Here is a 26,505-nt window from a genome sequence, read left to right on the forward strand (position 1 = left end):
CATGAATAAAACTAAACAAAAAAAGAAATCTGCTTTGATTTTAATGCTGTTTTAGTTACATTTTATGTTTCTTTACAGTGGTTCCAGTGCTGGGAGGAAGGGGAGTTCAGGGTGGAACAGCAGTTGAAAATTCAGGTTGCTCTCTGTCCTGGAGGAAAAAAAAATCATGCGTTGGCGTGTTGGGGCTGCTTGTATCTTGCTAAAGCCAAAAAATGCCTGCAGTCCCAGCCATGTGCATGGGGCACCTCCCCAGCAGGGAAGAGCTGTGGGGAGATGGAGATTGGCCCCATGGTGACATTGCTGGGACACAGGTTGGTGGCCCCCAGGTACTTGGTGCTGCTGTCTGTCTGGATGTGCCTGGCACAGACCAAAGGCAATGTCCATTGCTGGCCTTGGCAGTGCCACAGTCACAGCCCCTTAGATTTTGTTTTCAGCTGTAAGACTCAGTAAGTATTACAAAAACAGGATGGTTTTCATGTAGGTATCTCTGAAATACTGACCTTGCCTTCCAGTATGGAATAATCCTTCTCTCTGGTGCTTGTTTTCATGACTCTATTTACAGCCACATTGTGTTACACTTTTGGCATCCAGGCTATCAACCTCTAGCAAAGGAGACTCTCCTGCCAGCTGTCTCTTTCTGCAGACGAGACTGAGCTGTGTGAAGTTACTGTGTACTTCAGGCCAATCTTGCCTTGATTCCCCTTTGTCCATGTCACTCTTAAGGAATGGATTGACCATGAGCTAACTTATTTGTCTAGAAAATGTCATTTGTTTGGTCATGAACCAAGACAAACATCTTAAAGCCACATCCTTCATTTAACAGCAGTAGGGTATTCTTGTTTTCTCTCCTTTCTCTAAGCAGCATACTTAACACTCTAGTACATTTTCATTATATATAAAATATGTATATGTTCCTCAAATATGAGTTTGCAGTCAGAGTTAGAGATCTGTTATTAACAACAGAAGATTTTAAGGGTGTTGGGACATGTCCCCACAGCCAGTCGGCCCCAGCACTAACATCTTGGCTGTATGAATTCCAGTGCCGAGTGTGAACACATTCTAGAGACAGGTGGAAAGTCAGGCAGCATGCACAGGGACTAGCCCTCTCTTTGTTCTCATATATCTGATCTTGCTCATGATTAACACCATCTGATGGGAGCAAACTGCTGCTCTGACCTGCTTGTCCTGGCCCTGCTCTATCCTTGTCCAGCTTTGCCAGCTTCTTGCTGTTGATTTGTATGATAGGTCAAACCCTTGCCAGAAGTGCTTCTTGAGAGTTCAGTACAACCAGGATGATGGTGTTTCTCATGGTGCCTTTATTCATAAAATAATTCAACGTTACTTATACCTGTGAACATGACTTGTAGATTTTTGGGTTTACTAAAATACTCAATTTACCATGCTAAGGCAAATAGTTTACTGAGAGAAGTGCATAAGAGAGTGCATAATCTTGAAAGACAATTTAATACAAATTAGAGTACGCTGATGTTTACCAAAGTGAGATAACAGATTAAATGAGAAGAAATTTTTCTGATAACTCATCCCAGCACTAGCTTCTTCAGAAGCAATGAACAGAATACTGTAGCTAACCTGAGCTGGCCCACTGTGTGAAACGTTGGCTGTGTATTACAGATTGCATTGCGTGACTTCAGAGCTGTAATTCCTAATTTAGCATGCATCTACATGTGTAATGGACACCTCTGTGGGGCTTAACTGAAGCTCTTACCTACCTAATGGCTGCTGTGTGGCCACCCTTAGCCTCCATCAAATAATGAACACAGTTGCAGGGCCAGAGAGTGCTGGAAGAGTGAGTGGGAGGGATAGCAAAATCATTGCTGATTAGATGTCTAATGGAAAGATGTATTGGTGGAAAGCAGCAGTTTGCATCCTAGGCAGCAGCCAGGCTGAGAAGAAGATGAGCAGAGCTGGATGATGAGAAGCTGGGAAGACTTTTAATGTCTATCTGGGATGAAACAAGCTGATGTCTGGGTTGGGGGCAAAGAGCACTTTGGTCCAATACCTTAAGCCCTGGTGGAAGCTGTGTGAAGGTTTAGAGGGAGGAGGTGTGGTGGGACTGGACTCTCAGTGCAGATTTGGGGTGGACACTTGAGAGTCATCTCTAATTTCCAGCTTAAGTTCCCTTACAGTGTAAAGCACAGCTCCTCAAGCTTATGTAGTGTGAGGAGAGAGCTAGATAATGGGCCAGGCTTCCTTCAAAGCTGTTGAAAACCCTTCCTATACATGCATGGCCGGGAGGAGTGTGGCCAAACTGCCCAGAAACTTGTACTGCTCTCCTGACTTTAACAAAACTGCTATAGAGGAGAGCAGCAGTTACTTTTACTTTGTTTATAGCTGTGTGACTGGAGCTGTCTGACTTAAAATGTATTGTTCCTACTTAAAATTAGCCATTTATTTAAGGTAACCTCATTGGCAAATTAAGTTCCTTGACAATTACAGATGCTATTAGATTGAGAAACATTGAGTTGAAAATTGTGGCTTCAGCTACAAGAAGAAAGAGGGAATCAGAAGGAAAAAGGAAATGCTTCCAGAAGTTGCATAAGGGCCATTCAGAAAATCAGACTGCCAGGCTAAGGCACTGTTTATTCCCATATAATTTCACTCCATAGAATTTCTCATTTTGTTGGTCAAACCTGAACATAGCAACCTGAATTGCCTGGAGACTTGTTGTGGAGTGGCAAGGGTGAGGTTGCACCAGAACACCTGGCTCCAAACTGTGATCAAATGTCAATAAGCTGCTGTCAGACACCAGTGTCACCTCCTCTCATGGTGTGAAGAAGTCCTTCCATAGGTGCCTGGAAAATCTGTGCTTGGCTTCCCTGCATAACTCGAATTCACATAATATGAATTTAAACAGTGCTTCCTTGGGCCAAGTGTCCTCTTCTTCCTAAACTGATGGGATACATGTGTTGTTGTTTAGTGTCTTTGGAGGATTTGAGGGTGTGGCTCTGCTCAGACCCTGCCTGATAACAGCAGCAGGAGCCAATTTCCAGACGAAATAAAGCTGAAAGAAGTACAAGTGGGGAGGGGAGTTGATTTTTGTTCAAAGCCTACCCAGATGAGATCGAGTCCTGCTGGACGTGATACTGGCTGGAAGGGATCCTCACCTAAATTATTGGCTGTAGGAGCAGGATCAGGCAGGTCTGTTCATTCCCTTCCCAGGTTCAGGGAGTCCTGAAGTCTCCCAGGGGCCACTGGTGTTACCAGTTACCATGTTAGAGAGGCTGGTTTGTTTTCTGAAATGCAGCCTTCTGAGCAAGGGTGGACTTGCTGTCCATGCAGTCCATGCTGCTTTTGCTGGTTGTTGCAGACTCAGAACTTTCAGTCCCCCCCTCTGTCTGTTCTTTCAGTCCCTGAGCTACCTTGTCTGTCCTCTACTTGGATACTCACTGATGGGAGAATGTGGGCAACACTCTCCAGACTGCACTTTTATAAAGGTGGGTGAGAGCTAAATCCAAGTAGCTGTGGCTGCTTTCCTGGAATGGGGGAGAGGTTTAGGAAGTAGAGGACAGTTTTGGTAGGAGTCATGGGCCTCTTTGTTGTCTACCTGGGATGACTACAGTCTGTGCACTTCCAGCTGAAGACCTCCACAAGAGTGGAACCCTAAGCTTAGTTGCACCTGCAGCTCCATCACGTCTTGAGAGTGTGCTGCAGCCCTGTCATCACTAGGGAGACCACCTGGGAGCCTCATTTTACAGTAAACTGTCACTGGGTATGCCACATATGTGCTCCAAAACATCCCATGCTCAGCTCATCAGCTGTTTTGCACCTTCCATTTCTTAAAATTAAATGAAACATTTAATCCTTTTATTTTTTCTACTCTTTAGTGGCATAGCTTCATCAGGAGTGGGGCAGAATACTGTCCTACACAAATGAGGGGCCTGATTTTTCACGTGTTCCTCCAGGCAGTGAGAGATGGTGGGCTGAATCTCTCCAAACTGAGAAAGGAATTAAGCCCACATCTTGCCTTTGAGCTACTTGAGTAGAAACCAAAACTATTGGTAGATCTTACAGGGATGTCATGCACCTTAAGCTGTTGGAGCAGACAAAGGCAGCAGAGTTCAGTGTATATCCAACCCACTCTTCTGATAACCTTAGTGTTTCCTCTAGTAATGTCTACACAGTTCACTGCCATATACATCCTGAGGCTCCCAGTTCTCCCTGTAAATGTATTTCCCACAGGGTCACAGATTTCAAGTCAGTGACCAAGTAGCTTAAAGTATGTCACCACAATGACACCATTTAGGTGCCCAAATCCTCTGTTGGATCTTGTTCATGACTTGTCTGAGTATTGAGTCTGCCCTTCAGCACTTTCAGCAAATTTGAGTGAGAACCATGTTCAAGAGAAGACAAGAAGTTCAGTCAAACCCAGAGGAAGAATGGTCAAAGTTTTCTTCCACTCTCCTCATTAGAAAAGTCTACTATGGCTGTTTCTTTACTGCCTAGGTTTTCCCATAAGTCCTGCATCTCAAATGTTTGTGGAGCAGAAGCAGAAGTAACGTTTTTCCCATCACTGAATGTCCTTTGCTGTGAAGTTGTCCCAGAATCTGTTGAAGGTGATGCAGCATCAGCATTTGATGCTGTACTAGGACTATGGAAGCTTGGTAAACTCCATCGCTGAAGGTTTCTCTCCTGATCTGTTATGAGACCAGCTATGTTACTAACCTGGGGCTCATGTTTGGGCTCTCCTATCACACTAGGAAGTGACTGATGCACCTCTGAACTTGAGAAGTATGGAGTCATTTCTGGGGGGAAAAAGGGTTGGTTCAGAAGAGCCACGTTTGCCTCAGCTAAGATCCTTTGGAGCTTCTCTTCTGGCACGCTTGAGGAGCGCTCTGTTGGCACATCAGGTTCAATCTCCTGGGCTTCAGAAACGATGACCTCAGGAACTGGCTTGGTTGTCTCAGATGAGGTGTCACTGTCATCAAACTGTGCCTCGTTCCTTGATGTTTCTGTTATGGGTCCTAGCTCTCGGCTACTATGAAGTTTGTTACTTCTGCTAACTCCTTCATATTTCTTCTTGAAGCTTGAGGTAGAGTGCCTCCCTCTTGTGTGCATTTCCTGCAGCCGTCTGATGTGCCCCTTTTCATCTGCTGGGAAAAACACGGAATTCTCACTCGTCTGCCGACTGTAGCGCTGGTGAGTTGGGTATGAAGGGCCCTCATGGACACTGAGAAACCTCTTGACTCTTCTCAAAACCGAATGCTGTCTCTGGTGTTTCTCCTCTTCCCAAGGCCACTCTTCCCCATAGAGGAATTCAGTATCAGCCAGCCTGCCAAATAAAGCCAGGTAGTAGATGTCACTTAAATATAGGAAGCATTGGGTATCTATCCACATTTATCCCATGTCTCAGATATAGACCCAAGGCCCTAGTGTGTCTCTAAAGAGAAGGAAGAAAAGGATGAGGGTGACAGGAAGGAGTGTCTGTGCCTTCGAATCAGCCAGATCACACAGAGAACTTTCCACATCCAGATGTCTCTTCTCCCAAGGACCAGGCTGGAGGGCAGTCCCCTAACCATGGTTAGGCTTGTGCTCAGGGTGAGGGAAAGGGGAGAAAGTGCTGTAGTTAATTTTTAGGAGAATCCTTCAGGCAAAAATAGCAACACTGAAAAGTTACTGCTGGAAACCAGGACAACAGTTTCAAAAAACGTTGAAATTACTCAGATGGCCAACTCTCACTTACTTAGCAGTGGTAGAGGTCCCATTCAAATTCAGGTTAATCGCTGCCCTCTTAAACTGCTTTGGGCAACCTGTTCCAGATGTTAGCTTGAGGTGACTGGAGAAGACTTTGGATTTGGGCTCAAGTTTTATATATTTGCTTTGGACTTGGAAGAATTTTTAGAGCTTGTTTTTGAAGTTTGTGTAAGAACTATCCATTATTTTTAGAGATATTAACAGAGAAATGTTTCAGATGAGAAGATAATTAATAAAAAGTCAACACATCAGAGCTGTTTGCATTCCACAGGAGCTATCAGGGAGCTACTTTTCATTCATTCCTTCCTTCATTTTTTGTGTGAAGTACTTCTTGTTAAAAAATTGTTTGCAGACTTAATGATGTTTCTTCTTTGTCACCTTTACCCCCCCTAGAAATTTCCTTAAAATAAATTATATTCTATGAATTTTTCTTCTTTACTTTTTTTACTTTCTTCTTTACTTTTCTTTTTGCCATTTTATAGCATTTTCCAGAAGGAAATAACTTCTGAAAAGGCTGTGTGTGATAAAAGGAACTCATATAAACCATTGTCCTTTGTAGTAGAATGTATGCAAAAATGAAAAAATAAGGGGAATAAAAATGAGAAAACCACAATTTTGAGGCCAAATGAAACAAAAAATTAAAGACATTTTATTTTGGTAAAGGTGGGAAATGATGGGAAAATTGTAAATATCTTGAGATAATTTTTAAAGTTAAAAAAACCAGCTTTTGTAAAACCTTAAAGAAGGTTTTCAGATGAGAACATCTACTTGCCTGTTATTTTTTCAGGTATGATGGTATTTACACTTATTGACCTGTCTATATATCACAGGTATTTAAACTGACAGCTTCTAAGCTAACTGGCCTGTCTCTGATTTCTCATATAGATCCTGACAACAGGGGGCAATCCCATACCCTCTGTTCTTTGTAACCATCGTTCTTTGTTGATCTTTGTAAATAAATCCCTTTTGTACCTTCACAAAATCTGACCATTTCAATTTCTATGCCAGGATTATTGGTCAATGAAAAGTTATACAACATTTAAGATTATTTCTTCTTGATCTTCATAAGAATCTGGACTGATTTCAACTGTTGTCTGCTAACTAAATGAACAAAGGAATAGCTGTTTTGCTACCTGGGGATGCATGAAGAAGCTGTAGCAAAGCAAGTATTATTAAGAAAAGTCAGTGACTGTCTTCAGGTATCATCCTGTGCTCAGAGACTATCAATAAATGTGTCCAGAGAATATCAACAAACCCTCCCTGCAAATATGCTCTATTTATTGATTATATAATTTAAGCTTGGATGAACACATGGACCACTGGAGACATCCTCCCACCAACACCAGCCTGTCCACTCCCTCCTAATTTCTTTTCCCATTTCCATTTTCTCTGCTTGCAGTGTTGTCAGAGCCCACATCCCTGCACTGACTGTCTGCCAATCAATGCAGACTGTCAGGGGGCTCATCTTCCTCATGGCATTGAGGACCCTTAGTGCCACTCACCCCATTTCAATAGTCGATCCAAGAAATGAAGGAATACAGTAATCAGCAGCTGCTTTTGTGTAGGGTGGCCGGGCAGAGGTATCATTCCAGTAAATATCTTTCTCCATCCTTGGCAAGTTCATGTGCATCTCATCCACTGCCAGAAGTGAAACCTTAAAATTTTTTGCATAAATCATGTCACTTTCAACATAGTGGAGGATATGAAATAGTCTACTTTATACTCCCTGGGTCAACATTTCTTCCAGGAACCCTTTAACATTACTGTGTATGACGACCTGGGCATTAGGAAGAGACTCAGTATTATAAAATTAAACCCCTATATCTGCCTGCACTCATGAAAGCACAAATTTTACCATAACTTGAATCTTTTGTACTGCAAAGATATTTGTGCCATATTGAAGTCCTTCCCACACATATAATGGGTTAAATGTGATCCTTTATGTGCTATGAAAAGTCTGTGTAAAGTATTACACATGTGCTGCTTAAAACGTCCAGAGCTCAAGAATCTTTCTGATAGGCTTCATTGCCATTTTAAGACATTCTGAATTAAGTATGTGAACATCCTTTCTAACAAATTTTACACAACAGGCTCTAAGGCACAGTAGCGTGAGTGTCTTGCCATGGTGCTAAGCCATAGAGCATCTTTGTCAGTGTGAAGTGCTTTCCCATTCTTGCATGGCTTACTTTGCTTACTTTGCTAATTTGGTGGTTTATTTGGCCCCTGCTCCCCCGAACTCCTGGGCTCTGCTTTGGTGAAGTGGGGACTGACAGCAGCCAGTCCCGTGCTTGGCTCTGTGCAGGGGGAGCAGTGTGTGCTGTGGGACCTCCTCATGTCTCTGATTTCCTTGACAGCACAACAGCCAGGCCTCATTGGGAATCAGGGGCAACTGGAATAAAACTACCCTTGTCATCTTACAGCCCCTGTGACTGGGGACACTGGCTCCTGTGCTGGCCACAGTACTGCCGTGGGTGGCAGCATCTGAACATGAATCCTGGCACTGGCCCTGCTTATTAGCTCTTAGGTCTTTTTACTATTTTTGCTGCCTTTCTTTTTAAAGGAATGTTCATATGCAATATTTTAATCTCGAGACAGATTAGTAAAATGTGTTTTTATCTATATGGGAATGACTTTTGGCTTTTGCAGGATTGACCTATATTACATGTTTTTCCAGGCATAGAGTGGTTTTATAATTTAAGGTCAGCTGTTTGAATGTTTAGTCAGGCATTGTAAATGCCAAATACCAAAATCAAGATGAATTAGCTTGTGAAAACAAACTCTGTGGATCACAGCCACAGGTAATTCTTCAGGGAAAGAATATGTTTTGCTGGCACTTGTTGCCCTGATTTATTCCTCAATATAAGACATAGTATTAGATGTGATGATAACCTATGGTAGAGAAAAGCTGGAAGTCGAAATAACAACAGCAACCTGTAAATTTCTGTCGATGCACCAGTTGGTTTCAAAATCATCATCATCTTCTCCAAACGGATTAATGAGCTGTTCAGCGACCTGGAAAGAAAACGAGACACTGAAGAGAGGTTGGCATGCCATGTCAGGACTACTGCTGCAGAGAAAGTAGGATTGGATTTTTCTCTCTCTCCCTGCCTGTCACTTGCAATCATAGCTTGAGCTCCTGTGTGATGGTTCTGCCAGCCTAGTGAAGGAACAGCTTGCTTTCACTGTAGATTCATATCTCTGTGCCTCGCTGCTGCTGTCAGTCATAATCATCAGCTGGCCTGCTGGGAACTGAGATATGTCTGGGCCAAGGCAATTGTCACATCCAATAGTCTTTACCTTTCCTTACTGTTGTCTGTGGCTCATTTAAATGAATGGTTTAGCAGCTAGAGGCTCTGCTATTGCACTGTTGTCTGCAATAGTCCACCAGCCCATGGGGTCAGTATTCCCAAGCCTTGCAGCTGGAGTCTGCTGGAGGGAGTAGAGCTCATCTCTCCACTTCAGCCCTCAGTCCCTGCTTCTTTATCAGCATTAACCCCAAAGGCAACCTTCCAAGGCTCTTGAGGAAAAGAAGCCTACAAAAAAAATTTGACTCAAATCAACTCTGTGCATCATGCTAGCCAAATCCCAGCGACAGAATATGAGTGTGTTCTTTAACTCAGCCTGCTGCCTTGGGTTTTTGTATCTGAAGTGGTTGAAACTGCAGGGCAGAAGCTCATCCTGTGGAGGGTACAATGAAACAGTGAGCTCAGACACATTCGTGGTGAGGTACCTTAGTCTGGAAACTAGTCTGGAAAGGGAGCCCTCTCTGGCTCCCCATATTCAGTGAAAAATCCCCAGAAACTGCCCCCCACCCCTGTGATCACTAAAGTACATTGTGTGGAGAGTAAGCACATAGCTGCTGATGGAGGAAAAAAAAGATTAAACATAATTTATGTTTTTTTAATTTTAGAAAATTCAGACTACTTCTCCATTTCCTAGTTTCTTGGTACACTGACATTAAATATCCTCTCCCCTCCATTCTTTTCTCCTTCTGCTTATCTTTTCAAGCCCTGATTTTGAAGCTGATCACATTCTTGATGACCCTTCCAAGCCTCCCTTGTGTTCACCAGGGCCAGCAGTTAGATTCTTGGTTTAATGTGAATATGGGTAAAGCCACTGTATGATTAAACAGTCCTGTTCATTAACCCCACTGTGGATAGCTATGATCTAAGTAACTTATAGCTGTAAGGCAGTTGCTCCCGGGATATTTTTCCTATGTCCCTCAAGGCTGTACCTGTGGATAAGCACTTCCTGATTCTCTGAGGCCACCACTTCCCAGGCTAGCATTGGCACACAACAAAAGAACTGCTGGGTAGATTAACACTACAGAAACACCTGTAAGGTGGGAGCAATGAAAGGAGACAGGGGTCACCTATGCTCATACTCATTGACATGGTATTAAATTTTGGGCACAGCTATGAAGGTGCTGCAATAGGGAGGAGCCAGAACACAGTCTGTGTTGTGGCTCTCCAAGGAAAATATGGATCAGCTTCCTGTAAACCAGCAGACCCCTACCCAAAAATCCACCATAAAACCTATCACATGACCTTAAAAAAGTAAGGACTGGGACAAAGGAAACAGTGGTGGTGACTTTTTTTTGGCTGACCTGGTCCTGGCATGTGAGACATGACTTTATTCTCCAGAAAGGAATATAGTGCTGGACAACTAAACTCTGTATTTGGGCAGTTCATCTGTCCCTGTAATGAAAATGGGGATCTAGAAGTGCCTCTTGTAAATGGGAAAATTTGGCCCTGTATTATAGGTGTAACAGACCAGGCTTGAGGCCAAGGAATGAGCTCAGTTTAATAACCCATTATTTCTGAGGAATTGCCAAGTTACTGGAAGTCAAGTCTTCAGGGCCCTTTTTGCTGCCTGGCAGCAAACACACTCGGCAGGAAACTGGCTGTAACCTTCAAGACAAAAATATCCTGACTTGGGGCACTGAAGGTTTGGACGAACCTTCAGTCTGAGGAAACTCTGCTGATATTAAATTAACTTTTAAAAACTTATTCTTCTCCCTTTCATTTTCTAATGCAGAAGATTTTTCTGTTACAATGGCATCTCATACCTGCCACAGCCAGGAGTTGGCTGGAAGCTCTGAGCCTAACAGGAAGAGATGCTATAAACATCCTTGGGTGCTGAAGAAGGAAAACCCGTTTCTCTCAGGACCACTAGCAAGGTGGTCAAGAGGAACAGCTTACAGTTTGTAACCCTCTAGTATAACTGGAAGACACTGCCTAGAGATAAAACCTCACTTTTCTCCACCGTACCAGGCTCCTTTCCTCTCTCTCCTGCTCCCACCCAGGCTAGTCCCTGTGCAGCAAAATCCTTGTCCCTCTCATTTCCTAGGACACAACACTAGAGGAGTTTGTCCTGCACACACTTTACTTTTCCTCACAATCTGCCACCTTGGTGTGCTGCCTTCTCTACTCTGACCTTTGGAACTGGCTGTTGGAAGGTTTCTCTAAAACTGGCCAACTTTGTTCAATTTATATTCGAACAGAAAAGTTAGCTCTATGTTTCCAGCCGTGAGTAATAAACACAAAAGGAAATCTAATGTACATGGACCCCAATGAAACTTTTTCCAGTTAGTCTATTGCAGAGGAGAGAACCACCTTGATGTATGTGGCTTAATTACTCAACTATCAGATTGATTGTGATATGTTAGCCTAGCAGTCATCAACAGGCTGATGGGCAGCATCCAATTCCTCTATAATTCTTCCTTTTTATGAACATTTTTATGAAGTGGAGTTCTAGCCAATATTGTCTGCCACTCTTTTATAGCCCTCTGGGATTGGGGACCTTTAATTGCCTGCATCTGATGAGGTGAACAGCAGATACTGCCAGCTTTGATCATAAGAAGAAAGTATCATTCAGTCCCTTTCAGCTGATGCCAGGTCTGCAGCCATAGTTCCCCACTGAAGGATGGAGTGGGAGAAAAGGTTTTTAAAATCTCTGTTCTGTCACTTTATAGTTCAAGTCCTGAGACCTCGTGGGGGTAATACTTCCTTGGGGAGCTGTGGCTGCATTGGTGCTACTAAAACAGGCTCTTTCAGATTCACAACCATTTCTTACCATACGATCTGACAGGTAGAATTAAAAATGTATTGCACGATATTTCTATATGACCACAGAACACTTCAGGCTGAATTCACCTCTTAATTCATTGGTGATTTTACATGTGTGTCACAGATCTGACACCTCGACCAGCCCCCCAAGGAGAGTTCCCCCATCACCTGTCCAGAAAGCCAGTTTACCTTGAGCCATCCTGCGTAGAAGAAGAACTGCAGCAGTGTGAAGATTGGAATGTAAATATCTAAGTCGTGTCCCTGATACCCTTGGTCAGTATCCAAAAATTGACGCCCTATCAGGCAGGCAAAGAAAAAAGTATAGACTGCAAGAGTAACAACCTGCAAAGAACAGAACTTCATTGAAATAATGAACTAATACAATCATATGCATAAAAGGCAACACATACCCAAAGGCCTTCATCTGCCTTTTGCTATATAATTTATAAATCTGTAGGAGGTACTGCAAATATAGGCCACAGGAAGAACACTCAGGAAACAGAAAAACATTTCAGTGCTTCCCTCCCCTCTTCCAAATTATGCCAGATCTTCAAAACATCTCTGCATTAAAAACGCCTTAAATAGTTAGCGAGGTCCCCATGATCCTGTGTGAGTGAGCCAGTGCTCAGTATCTCAGAGACTCTGGTTGGGACTATGAATGTTTTATACTGTGAATGTTTGGTACCAGCCCCCCTTTTATGGAAATTGTATTTTGAATTTTCTGCAGGATAGTAGCTCAGTACCTGGGTATAGACCAGTGGAATTCCAACCCAGTCATAACCAAACAAAAGGCTACACCAAGACCGGTACTTATTCATCTCCTAAAAGGGGGAAAAAAAAACCAACCAGCAAGAAACCATAGCAAAATAAAATTGCATGGGATACAATTCTGAATTATAAATATTTTGTTGCAGTTCATTTTTGCACATATAAAAGGACAGGAGAAAAGAAAGTATAATATATATAAATTGATACTATAACTGTACCCAGCACCTCATTTGAATATTGACTTGATTTATGGAGTTGGAGTGCTTAGTATACTTTGTATTTCTTCACAATTGATCATCTGTTTCTATCTTAGTCACAGTCTAGTGATACATGAAAGAGAATATATTACATCATAAAAAGGATATTTTACCACTTAATGAAATATTCAGGGAGATTATCTTCTCTGAAGCTGATAATAAAATCTTCAAAATGCCAAATTATTCTAATTTCTCATATTTATAGCAAATGGAACAAGTATAAATGTAGAGTGATATTACAATAATTTTTTACTCATCAATTTTTTTTCTTCTTTCAATACCTTCTTAGTCATATTATAAAGAATCCCAGTGAATACTGCTGTGTGTGTTTAAGTGTACATTGGTGCACAAAGAAAAGTGGGATAAATCCTGAGTAAGGTCATTTAGATGACACAGGAGATCTGTTCATACTAAATAAAACCAATTATGTAAGTAAAAAGCAACATAGCAATTTCAGATAATCTTTTTGTAGATTTCCTTTTTCTACTTACATTCATCAATGTCTGCAGATCCACACTGTCTCGAATTCTTCCCTCTTTTCGTGCCTTTGATGCCAAATTTCCGAACCAGACAAATGGAACCCAGTATTTCAGGTGGGGAGACTTAAGGTCATCAAAAAGTTTTCTTTCATATTTTGTCATAAAACCTGTTTACCAAAAAACCAAACAACCTTCATTTATTCTGTGCTTTCAGTACTACTGATACTATAAATTTGGAATATGTTTCTATCTGTTTATGTAATATTTGCATAGACACGACTTACAATTCTAACTATTAACCTCCACTTAAAAAAAAAATTCTGGGACAGATCTTGCTTGAAAGAACTTCTTTTTGCATTAATTACCTATGCTAAATTCCTCTTTACCAATATAGGCAATAATTTGCTATTACTAGGTTCTCATATTGAACTGCTGACGTGGTAGATACACAGAATACTAAGAATTGTACAAATTACTCTCTAGTTGCATATTCTACTTTCAGAAAAATAGGGAACTGGATATATAAGTCAAGAAACATTTTTCACCAATGATGGCTTTCAGAAGCATTTTGACATATATTGGAAGGGTAGTTACATGACCTTCTGATTCTGATAATTTTTTTGTTATATCTGCTAAGCAGTGAGCAAGCAACAGAGGGTACAAGCACATGCATGAAACAGAGCCCAACAGAGTGTGTGCCTTCTGCCAGTGAAATACTTCCCTGACAGATTGTTCCATGTTTTCTTTGGGGTTATGAAGGCATGCAAAGAGATGAAGAGGGAATGGTGCACAGAAATCCCGCTGCTAAGGGGACACTGGGCCAGGTGACTGCTGTGAGGCTGCAAGCTGAAGCTGCTCTCTGCCTGGAGATTTGCCTTGCTGGGCTGCTGGGAAGGTATTGGGTTTCCTGAAGAGTTCCCCTGCCTCCTGAAGCCCTGCTTCCCCCTGCTGCAAGCAAGTCCAAGGTCACATAACCAGGGAGCCAGGACTGTGTGTGACAAATCCTGCGCCAGAGCCAGGCTCTGCCTGGGACTGGCAAGGGAGCAGCTGGCTTTTGGAGCAACACCTCTACCCCCCTGGGGAAGAAAGCTCTGCTCTGCTGTCCTCCTTCCATCCAGGCTTTGATAAAAACAATCTCAGGAAATTGACATTTTCCTTTGTCCAAATCCTGGATTTTCTAGTATTGGAGCAATTGTCATGTTTGGAGGATCTTAGATTTTGCTCAGGTGTGTGACATCTATCAGGGTGAGCATAAAGCTTCTTTTGTTATATTGACATTAGTTCTGAAATAAGACAAAGTTTGTAACATGACAGCCCCAAAATAGGGGGCTCAGCCAACCAATTACAAGTGTGAATGCTGAAAATTCAGTAAGGGAATTGACATTAGACTCTAACCAGTAATTAAGTATATGCATAAGTATAAGTAACTAAGAATATGTCCATTACGGCTAATATTGCTAAAGATACATGACACAACAAACAAATAAATATATAGAAACTCAGTTCTGTTGCACAGAAATGTGAATTAAATTAAAGGAGATTTGCTAGACACGGTTGTATTAAATATTCTGTTGTTCAGGAAAATGTCACTATTGTACAGTTGGGACAAGCCTACACAGGAGGTATGAAATACTGCAACTACTGAGAAGGAAGGCAAGGACAGGACATAAAACACTGTGGAAGAGAAAATATTCAGTAGCAAGAGATAGTGCTTGTGCAGTATCATAGAATTTCAGAACAGAATAAGACAAAGCTTTTAAGAATTCCCTGGGCATTTTGCAGCCACCTCTCACAATCAATTTCACAGAAATAATCAGGCAACCAGACAAATTAACCTCCTAATCATGACTCCTGACTCCTAAAAGTCAGTCTTTCAGGCTGCCTTTAGTTTTCATCCTGCCAGTCTGCTTATTACAGGACAGGAAAAGATGCTTCTGTCAGGCTGAAACAGACAGAAAAACAAAAAATTGAGTCTGGAGTAAAGACTGGATACAAGTCACTTGGAGGGTCTTGAAAGACACAGCTTGAAGGGGTCACAAAGAACAGCAAGGATCAGTTCAGCTTTTCACTGAAACTGGGCACCTTCTGTTCAGAAAGCTCAACAAAGTCTGTTTTGTAAATTATAAAGTTCAAATTGGCATTGAGGTTTTTGTGTTAATATAGATTAAATATTGTCTTTGATGAATATTAATAATATCTAGTATTCTTATTACAGAAAATGCTAATTCTGGATTGCTCTTAATACTGGCAATACAGACAACAAACAGTTCAGAATAGCTCACTGTTATCGCAGTGGTAAAGAAACACTTTATATTACATCAATTATGGAGGAAGATATCAAACTTCAGTTATTACAATTACATGGTTCTAAATATGGTCGTGCTATTTTTATTTAGGAGTATTCAAAGAATTAACCAAGAAACTCTAAAAACAAGAATACTGCTTTTGACAAGCACTGGAAGACTGGAGGAGCTCCAGAAAATGGGAAATATTTGTCAAATATTGTGCCAATATCTTGAAAAGGAATGACAGGGCACTGAATCCTTGTGAAAGTATCAAAAGAGTAACACAGAGTGCAATCAATAAATAATCAAAGGATACTAATGTGAACAATGTCAGCCAAAGAGATCTTACATGAAAATTATTGATGAGAACACAAGCCTGGATGGAAAAAATCACTTATGCTCTCCCTTAAGTGATTCAAAGAGAATTCAGTTCTGTCAAAACTCGATGGTTTGAGACAACCCTGGTTCAGGTTATTCACATTAAATATTTTTAATGCTAGTGGTTAGAGAAGAAGGAACATGATCAAGTAGATAAAAGTTTCATTTTCTGCTGTGTTATATGGGAAAGGGTTAATTTAGGTGCTTCCTTTCAGTAGAGGCTTTGGGACTTCAGTCTTCAGCCATCCATAGGTATTCGTGTCGCTGAGCTCACACCTCGAGTTTCCCTTCAGTGTTTCCCATCAGCTCTTTTGGGGTGCTCTCTGCTCAGCTGCTCACTCATTACTCTGTGTTTTAACAGTTGTGCTCTTGAGCATCCAACTTCCCTCTTGCACCTTGCAGCCAACAGGATTGCTGTGCTCAGGGTGGCTGCTGGGCATTTGACACAGCATGTCTGCTCCAGCAGTCAGTGTCATAAAGGAGTGAATCTACACTGACCTACTGCCTACAGCTCATAAAGAGTGCTAAAACATGAAAAAAAGTCAGAAGGAAGGTCCAGCACTCAGGAATGTATCCTATAGGGACAGACTAGACTTGGTGAAGCTCCTGAGTTTCATTCAAGCCTTTATGCAGCCTGCTAACTACGTCACTATTGAGGGAAAAACTATGTTTTCTTCTAATTATAAAAAGAACTCAAACCTATTACAAAATCCAGTGAATAGAAGATAACATGGTGCAAGTTCAGACTGAGAATGTCACTCTTCAACAGCAAGTTTACTGTTGTGAAAGTCTGTTCACCTAGGATGCAGTGTAGTCTCCAGTATATCCATCAGAATTTTAAATCTGGGCTGATTACATTACTAGAAGGTATTATAGCTCAATCAGAAATTGCAGCATGATAAAAGATGCTGCTAGCAAGTTTTTGTGCCTGGTGTTATGGATGAGTCAGACTAGATTATTGTGGCACTGTTCTCAAATTTAAAATCTATGAATTTAAGGAGTTCATTTGCTGAAAAAAGAAGTGTGTAGCAAAAGTTATGTCATGGCTGTTCTCAGTTTGACAGCAAAATGCAAAATCGTCATTAAGTTGTTTCAATGATGACTGTGCTGTAAGTATCAGATTTGTGGTGTTCACATTCATATTAAATGCCTCCCACCCATGCAGTCTGATATGCAATGCCACAGGGAGATAGGGAGGGGATGATTGCAGAGTATTGTCTAAGTCACTGGATGTTAATAGCAGCAAAATATGCCCCAAAAAGCTTGGTACTGCATCGATAAAAATTCTGCAGTACAATATGCATTAAAACCTACAAAATAAGTACTGAAATCCAGAGATGACTACACTATCTATACTTATATACAGAGTTTATAGTAGAAGATTTTTAGTAGAAGACTTAAAAAAACCACAATCAAAACTTGCTTTCCAGTCTACAATTTTGGTACAATGGTGTGACATTCCGTTTCTTTGGAACAGATTGTCTTTAGCAATAGGGTGGCAGAGCTGGATTAGCTGCCTGGAAATGTTGTAATTTTCCAGTGTGTAGTAGAAGCAGATTGCTGGGGAGAATGACAGAAGCTTCCTTGACCTCTCACAGGCTCAGGTAAACAGTTTTGTTGCACACCACAAGGAAGAGCTTTAAAATTCCATGAATCCAACATAAATGGTTTTGGGTTTGGTGTTTTTTTTTTTTTCCCAGTAAGATTGGTGCATACTGCCTGGCATTTATTTTTTTAATATCCAAAGCTTCTCACACATATTTGAAATGTGTGTATATGTATATACACACTGTATATTTTAACTTGCTAAAGCTTTGCTTACTAATCTCTGCCAAGGGAAAGATTTTAAGAAATTCAAGATATTCAGTAGCAAGTAAGACTTCTATTTGGAACAGACCCCCATATCTTGGCATTGCTGTTCTACCTCTGACACTGACCATGCCAGTCAGAAGGCACAGTGCCACACCTTGCCTTTAAGTACCGAGCAGTCAGTCCTTGATAGACAATCAAAGTGTTACCCAATTGAACTATCTTCACCATCATTACACTCACTGTGTAATTGAAAGAAACAGAAAACAAAGACATAATAATAATAATAATACTTAGTGTATTTAACCTTGAAAAACTAAGTTTAAGGTAAGTTTTTCAATATAAAGAAAAAACCCTTGGGGCTGAGGGGTTTTTTTGAGTAAATCACAACACTTAAAATGTGCAATCTATTTAAAATGCAGTCTACCTAAATAAAAATTGAGATAAAGCTGTACTTGTGAAGTGCTTGCAGAGATCAATCTCTGATACACCGGACCAAGTGAAATCCCAGACACTGAGGCAATGCCACGTAACAAGTCACCATTCCTACTGCATCATACTATATTGCAACTTTGGGCTTTTTTGTGCTTTAGAGAATGTTGTACCTGCTCCATATGGCTGAGTGTTTGGGGCAGGCCTATTGCCTCCATGGAGTCTGAAAGCAGATTCACATAAGACTGTCCAACTCGTTTGATTTCTATAGTGTTGCTAAAGACTTTAAGAGCATTAAAGATGCACTCTTAAGGTTATGTCGTTTAAATCACTAACAAAAAGGTGATTGCTTTGACGTGGATTAGTGTGAAGTTAGTACTCCGGGTGCTCTTAGGCACCCAACTTGTCAAAAACATTGTTTTCTTCAATGAGCCAAGCAGCTAATAGTTGCTATAAAGTTGTTTATTGCAGAAGCACATCAGTCTCAAAAGTCACAGGCACTAAAGTCCATGCTAAGTTTTGGTATCAAGTCCCAAATAAAAGCAGAAACAAAACAAAAGCAAATAGCAAAAAGCAAATGGCAAAAGCAATGGCAGAAAGCACCAGCTCTCCACAATGCACATTCTTATATAGAAACTTCCCAACTAGCTAAGACACAAACTTGGACCACTACTTTTTAACCTATTGGAATTCTAGTTTCTTAGCACGCCAGGCTATGTATAAACTACGTGTATGGTCTACCTTGTTCTATCTGAAAAATGTAAGCAATATTCTTACTATAGCTTTATTATGTCTAAAACTATGTTCTTGGAGCCTCCACAGAACTCCTAGTATCTAAGACTATGTTTTTCAACCTTCACTGGAACTCAAACGTCTACACTGTTATCTAAGACCTTTTACTTATTAAAAGCACTTAAAACCTGTTCTACTTACTTACTTGCTTGCTTATACTAAAACTTAAACTTCTACTTTATGTGAGTGGCTTAACATGCTTCAATCCATCCGAGGGCTTTAATTCAATCCCTGCACTCTGATTTCTCGCTGAAGAATTCAGAGAGACTCCTGACTTACTGATTCCAACAGATTAGTATGAGGACACAGGAAAGCAAAGATGAGGCTGGCTCCTTCCCTCCCCGAGCCCCCACTTCCGAGGGAAAGGCAAGCAATTTTGGGAAGGCAAAGTGCAGTACCTGCTCCTACCACATGGTCCATGGTGGGGAACCTTTTGTACACAGCTGTGCTGACAGAGCGAAAGATGAGCAGCGATGTTAAATTCACATAACGCATGAGAGTCCTCCTCAGCAAGCGCCCGTACTCATCTCTGCCCTGCACACAGCTGGAGATGAGCAACATCAGACGGTCTGGCCACGGCAAGTTCACAAACTGGTTCCACCAGCGATTCACCACCAAAGTAACATAGAAACCTGAGGGTTGGAAGGAAAAAAATATTCCAGTGCCTATCAGGATTTCAGTTACTTTAATTTTAGTTTGCAGAGTGTCGTTCATATCACTAAACTGCTAGATTTCCCAGAATAAATGCAATAAGCCATGTCAAACCCCAGGGTGCAATAAATACTAATTATTTATTGGACATTGCAATGTAACAGTACATTCCAGCTGAGCATCTCATACCCATGGATTTCCAAATTTCCTCTTCTGTAGTAAAACTTAGGGTGAGTTTAGTTCATTGGAAGATCAGCTACAAGGTATCAGTGTTAGTGGGCACGATCTCGATCTACATATATGTATCTAGCTCTAGATATATGGAAACCTTTTTTGTTAGTATATTAAGAACACAAGCATAAATGTTGATGTGACAAAACCAACTTGAACTTGAGGAGACCTGTTGGAAGTGGATGATTTATTGTGAACCTCTAACCTCCCACATGCCCCTCAGCTCTGAAATGCTTCCATGCACCAACATTCACAAAATGCCTGAGCAGAGACAGAATTGGAGAATAATTTCACATTTAACTGGTACTTACCAAGCACAAAAGTTACTGGGATTTGTTCAGCATATCTGTCACAATAAATTGATAGTTTTTCAAAGAAACGTTTTTGGCTACCTGTAAGAAAAAATCTGCAGCAAAAATAAAATGTATTTGTCCTTCCATAATATTCTGGCATACTAGCTACTAAGTGCAAACACATATAAATAATCAGATATGTGCAGTGGGAGCAACCTTGGCTAATGCCCTCAAGCAAATTCTTAAAGGCAAAGGTCTGAACACTTTTGGCAAGTATTAAAGAAGCTGGAGGAAACAGCAATATTATTCCCTGGTCTTTTTTGTTTTCTCAGGACTAATTTGACTGACACTACTAATTGGATCAATATGTCTGGAGAATCAGTTTGCTGTCCCACACAGACCAAAGATGACAGCAAGCTCTAAGTCTGCAAGTGGAGCTTACTCTCCTTTTTCAGAGTGTAATGGAAATGCTCAGGTCTGCTTGAATTGCAAAAAGTTACCAATCAAATTCTTCTGATTTGAAAATGTTACATTTTTGCAACAGGTTTGTTATTCCTACTCCTATGAAGTTTTTCTTTTTCACAAGATTAAAATGCAACTGTATTTATTATGCAATTAGGAAAATATTCACCAAATGATAGCAAATGGACCATGGTATCAGCTTCTACCCACAGGAAAAAATACTTGATGAAATACAACAAGCTTCAATATAATTTTTAAAATTTGTTTTACCGTTATTCTTTGATTTCCTATACAAGGAACATACAACAAAGATTTGGTGGGTTTTGCTTACAATTGTGCAATAAAAATTGGAGCACATATAGAAAGCTTTCTGTGGGGTATTTACCATGGTCTTCAACTGCCTGACATTTCAATAAAACTAGATTAATTTTAATAACTCTGAGACTTTAGTGTTTCTTTACATATTAATGCTATAATTTTCTTTCTTTGTTTACAGGTACAGATTACTGAACAAAAAATAGTGTTTAATCAGAGAAAAACTGTAGCTCAATTTCTCTTTGCTTCCAATAAAAAGCAGTGACCTAATTAGAGATCACGGTAAGAACAGAACCATAATTTTGACACTTCTATGTAATCTACTTCATCAATTAAAAGTTTCACTGTACTAATTGATGCATTGTATCTGTCATACAGTGTTTAATTCACACCTTTTGATAAAAAAAGCAATTCTTCATCTAATGTGTTCCTCCCAGGTGCTGGCTGACACACAGATAATAACCATGTCTGGCTTCCATGCAGTTTTCCTTGGTTCTTTCCAAGCTTAAAAATCAAGTTTGCATGCTTTCCTAGCTTGAAGCAAAACTTTGCTTTTCCTGGCTATATAAGTTCACTCTAAAATTATTACCTCTCAATATTGTTAAATTCCCACCAAACAACCAAAGACAGAGTCCTGCAGAGATAACAAAAGGTCTATACCTTTGATCTAAAGCAGGGAAGCATGCTTACAACTGACAGCTCAATGTCAGAATGACAAAAGCTGTATAACCTAGGCTAGCCCTGAGTTTTTATTTAGTCTAACTTCAATAAGATGTTTGCTCAATGCTAGACTAAAAGTAGGATCAGCTGAATATGATAAACAGTATTGACACTCTACATATTTCCTCTGGAACCTTAAAAGAAACATGGAAAGGCAAGCATATTAGAAAATGTCCAAGGAAAAGACAATAAGTAAAGAGTAATCTCCCCCCATCATTCATCAGCCTAACACTAGGAAGTCTGAAACTTCAGTATAACAATTAATGAGATGTGAATTGGAAAGAGTGTACCTGTATAATACACTTATCGCTGTGTAAAGAGTAGCAAAAACAATAAATTCTCTGTACAGCAATTTGTAGATGCTGCCTTTCCACCTTAGGAGTAATCTGTGAAATCCAAAGAAAGTGGCATTTGCTACTTTGCTGGAATAAGTGACTGTCATCGTCGTGGCAGGCTGGGCCTAGAAACAGTAGAAGAGAAGCAGGACACCAACAACATTTTAGACAGTGTATCCTAACCTGAATGTACCCTTGTATAGATAGATACACGGATATACATGTAAATTTCAATATATAATAGTATGTGTACACAAATACATGGTGTTTGTATTCGTATATGCATAAAGAGAGGAAAAAATGAAAATCTTGCCGTTCCAACCCTGTTGAGACCTACAGATTGACTGACACAAGTCTGTATTTGGGCTTTATGTCAAAGACCACCCAAACCCAGCACTTAGCACTGAATGTGCCCACCTTTCTGGGTGGCAGTGGCAGGGGCATGTTAACACATCTGAAGTCTCTGCTTACTCTCAGTTTGCTCCATTCTAGTGTGAGCAAAGAACGGGAAACAAATTTGCTTGACATTTTTTTCAAAACTTTTCAGCTTCCTGGTAAGAGAAGTAAAGCTAAATTCCACAAAAACATGTACATCACCGGCCAGTATTTTTTAGCTGGCTGTGGTAATTATAATAATTAAAAAACCAAATGAGATTTGGAGACTGACTCTTTCATTAAGAGTTACGACAGCAGCTGAAATCAGCTGGGGAATGCTGTTATTTCTCTCCTTGGCAGCTAGAATCGTCAAAACTTCAGCATTACATGGCCATGCAAAACAAGCCATGAGGCTGCTCATAGGTAGTGTGAGACACAGCATAATTAAAGTACAACTGAGAATACACAGGTAAATATTTGGTGCTGGGTTTGGTACTTGCTTACCCAGTGCAGGGAGATGCTACAGGAATTTTCATATGCTTACAAAACAAATCCTTGCTCCAAATGTGAATGAAAGCAGTTTTACAAAGCATGCATGAAAGAGAGTAATTAAGACAAGCACAGAATCTCAAGGAAGTTACTGTGTATCACAAATACGATTCTTGTCTATATTTTTTGATGCCACTGTAGCAAATTTATTGGGGGGGTGGGGGTGAAAAATCTAACTCCTAGTTAATAGGTGACAAGTATTTGTGCATCTTGGCTGTGTCTCTGATGCAGAGCATTAAGTAAGGCATTAAAATTCACCTGTAAAAGTGCCACTTTTTATTTTAGACACCATAAGCCTTGTCTTGCTGACAGGTTGTCTCTTCCTCTGCAGAATGACTGCTTGATATTTGCCATGGGTCTGAAGATTTGGGGTTTTTTTGTTGGTTTTTTTTTCCCCTAAAGCATGGGTTTTGGTCTTTAGAAGCTAAATGATAGTTTTTCTTTTCCTGAGCCTTGGCACAGACCTTTACATTTTTGTTGCCATTGCTGTACTCCAAGAAGTTCAGTGCAAAAGCCAACTTCTCTGACTGGCATGCATGGAAATGCAGTCCTGTCTGCTAAAAATCTTATGGTCAGGATGCAATGCTTAAGAAAACGGAGGCACAGATGTCCATTCTCCAGCAAAAATGGGGCTTCATAAACAATGAAAGAAATCTGTGGCTGGGCTATAGGTAAGGAATGGGATAAAAATCACATACTTCAAAATATACTTTGTTTCCTGGAATTGCTGTAGGAGTCTTTAGATCTTGGCCATTGATGCTGTGGAGTATGTGTTTAAGCCATACCACCAACAAGTGTATCTCTATCTCCCCATTAATTAATATCCACTTTGTAATGTAAATCTCTAGTGGGAATGACTGATGTAGGGACTTAGATCTAGAGAAGATGTCTGATAATGGGAGGGCTCATAGCCTGGCAAGAACCCAGACCCTCAGCATAACACAGGGCCACAACAAGAGGATGCAGTTAGACAAATGCAGGATGAAACAAAACAAATTGCTAACTGTGGGGGCAGCCAAATAGCAGAACAGGGGATTGGATAGTCACCCTGTTGTTTAGGATCTTTAAGCTGAGGGTAAATTGTAGGACAGAAAATGACCTTCAGGAAGAATTCACATAACTGAGGCAGTGGGGGCTGAGGGCTTCTGCTGGTCTCCCCTGGTATCTGGGCATCTGTAAAACTTTCTAAGAGAGCTCTTCTGTTGTGGTCCACAGAGGCAAAAAGATTGCTTACAGCACCCTTCCAGCATCTGCAGGAAGGCAGCCATTAGTATCAAAAACATGACTCTCAGTTTCTGCATTGGAGGTTCAGGAAGGATTCGTTCCTCCCAGCTATCAGAAAGTGGAAAGTGCCAGAAATTGGTCAGTAGCTAAGCTGGACAAAGTGGGTCTGCCTTCTCTACAAACCTAAAGCAAATCCCGTCTTGCAAGGCCTAGTAGATGGGCTTTGCTCACAAATGCAGAGCTGTAGTGATAACAGGAATTAGGATTAGGAATGTTTCTCCATGCATTAGACTGGGAGAATAGTTTTATCCATGAAATGCAAATTGTCTGCTTGATTCTAGCAACTATATTTCACTTAATCACACTCCAGCCATCTCTTAGCACCTTATTCAATGCCCTTGACTCTGAATAGAAACTCCTGGAAGACACTGGATGCCCCTGCTTTTTCTTTCTGCCTCTGAAACAGGGCAAAGAAAAGTGGGTCTATTACAGCAATTTTAGGCTTTGGTTTCCTTGCCTTTCCTTGCTTGTAGTATGCTCTGTTTTATCTTCCTGCTAAGCAAATGCTTTCTTTAACATTTATCATTGGGTTCATACAGGAACTTCAGGATAATATAATTCAATGTCTTAAAATATACATAAGGTCAGGTTAGGTGATTACAGAACAGTTGAGACTATATAAAGCTATGAAAAACAGCTATGTGTTTGGTTAGATTTCTCAACTCAGCAAACGCAGATTTAAATCTGCATTTGTGTTTTTTTTCCTCTGGGAACAACTACGACCATTTAGGTATGGCCTCCCCTTGCAATGGGAAGTTTTGGTGTAAAGCCTTGTGCTGACTCTGGCTCTTGCACTGTGGTCCCAAATCCCTGGTTCACAGGCAGCATGTTGGCAGAGAGTCCTTCCTACATTACTTATGGCCACAGGAAATTAAAAAGCTAAAACTGAGATGGACAGGAAGAACAAAGCATAAGGATGCCCCCCAGCACATTCCTCCCTGAGCACTCTTTTGGCCAGGGCTGAAGAAGGACAGAGTACATTAGATCAGATACCACAGTCACTGGTGTCATGAAAAACATTCCTAATTATCATGCTGCCCTTAAATTCATCAGCAGATATAGGGCTAGGCTTTTTGCTGGTATGGATTTGTGAGTTCTGAGGGCATAATATGAGTTATGCTCATTTGATGCCTGTAGAGCCATTGACTCGTATCTATGATGCTGCTTTTTCTTTTACTCAGTGTTTATTTCATTTCAGAAACTTTCTCAAGCACAGACTGAAATGTGAATTATATATTTCTCCACTTTTGCAGAGATCATCAGGCATAAACAGCTAAAAAGATAATTGTGTCCTCTCCATTAATATTGAACCTAATTGTAAATGGGATTTTTGCCTGGCTGAGAATTTCAGGATGCATTAGGATTCAGAGAGAAACCACAGTACAAAAAAAACAGCCATCAGTGTTTCCTAACTGATTACAAAAGGCTCGTTGCAGAATGTATAAATAAATAGTACCTCTATGCAGACCTACCCCTTGTCATTGTTCACCTTATTTTTTAGTTTATGGCATAGAAGAGAAAGTGAGCGAGAGAGATTTGAGTTAAGCCAACTATAAAGACATATTAAGTTTATGCTGTATCCACTGACCTGCTATTTTGATTCAGCAATCCAAGCCCGAAGGCAAATCCTGGACCCTTCCTCTTTCTCAGACGTCCTAAATCAAGTCCCCTTCAGATCCACAATAATCACCTTGCTCTTCCCTTAACCTGAAGCAAGGGGTTGCTGCTGCTGAGCCCTAAGAGGAGTGGACTGACAAGAACAGGGGTTAAAATGTCTTTCCACTTCTGGAAGGCTGTTTTTGCCAAGTACTCTGTCCTGTCAGTTACACAGGGAACAAACGCAAGCAGCAGCAGCAGCAGCAGCTGCTGATCTTGCTCTTTTCTAGTCTATAATTATAACGCCACTTGCCATCGGAAGGACCTCTTTCATTTGAATGAAGAATCTTGCAATGGTTTTGGTTGGCACATACAGGGGTTTTTTGCATTTTATTTCCTCCAAAATGAGATGGACAAGAAGGAAGCATTTTGCTCTGTGCCTTGTCTTGAAAAATGATATGTCTCTAACAGAGTCCTGTGAAGACACGTCAATGTATAGCACTGATCAACTACATCGAAATAGATGACCCAAGACAACCCCACCAAACCTGAAAATGTGCCCCAGCTGCACCTTGGTCCCACCCTGAAGCACAGCGTTTGCAGCATTTCTGCCTTGCTAATTTGATTTGAGAAATCAGGTCTCTGGGGCATGCTGTAGAAATCCCTCATGCCTCAAAACAGCCAGACTTGCTGCTACCAAAAGTCTCAGTGGAC

The 26,505-nt window shown here is 40.8% G+C and overlaps 1 protein-coding gene across 1 annotated transcript; it reads right to left on the reverse strand.

Annotated features, from left to right (window-relative positions):
* Positions 1–1,354: 1,354 nt before the first annotated feature.
* Positions 1,355–22,094, reverse strand: BEST3 (bestrophin 3). The gene is made up of 9 exons (XM_014879668.2): positions 21,943–22,094; positions 20,174–20,268; positions 19,379–19,612; positions 13,297–13,451; positions 12,524–12,601; positions 11,970–12,122; positions 8,644–8,724; positions 7,215–7,366; positions 1,355–5,290 (listed from the first exon to the last, which is right to left on the reverse strand). The coding sequence occupies exons 1-9, from the start codon at positions 22,092–22,094 to the stop codon at positions 4,402–4,404; spliced, it is 1,989 nt and encodes a 662-aa protein (XP_014735154.2). The 3' UTR covers positions 1,355–4,401.
* Between the last annotated feature and the right edge of the window lie 4,411 nt (positions 22,095–26,505).

The sequence above is a fragment of the Sturnus vulgaris genome, chromosome 5, assembly GCF_052056855.1.
Source record: "Sturnus vulgaris isolate bStuVul1 chromosome 5, bStuVul1.hap1, whole genome shotgun sequence".
Taxonomy (NCBI): Eukaryota; Metazoa; Chordata; class Aves; order Passeriformes; family Sturnidae; genus Sturnus; species Sturnus vulgaris.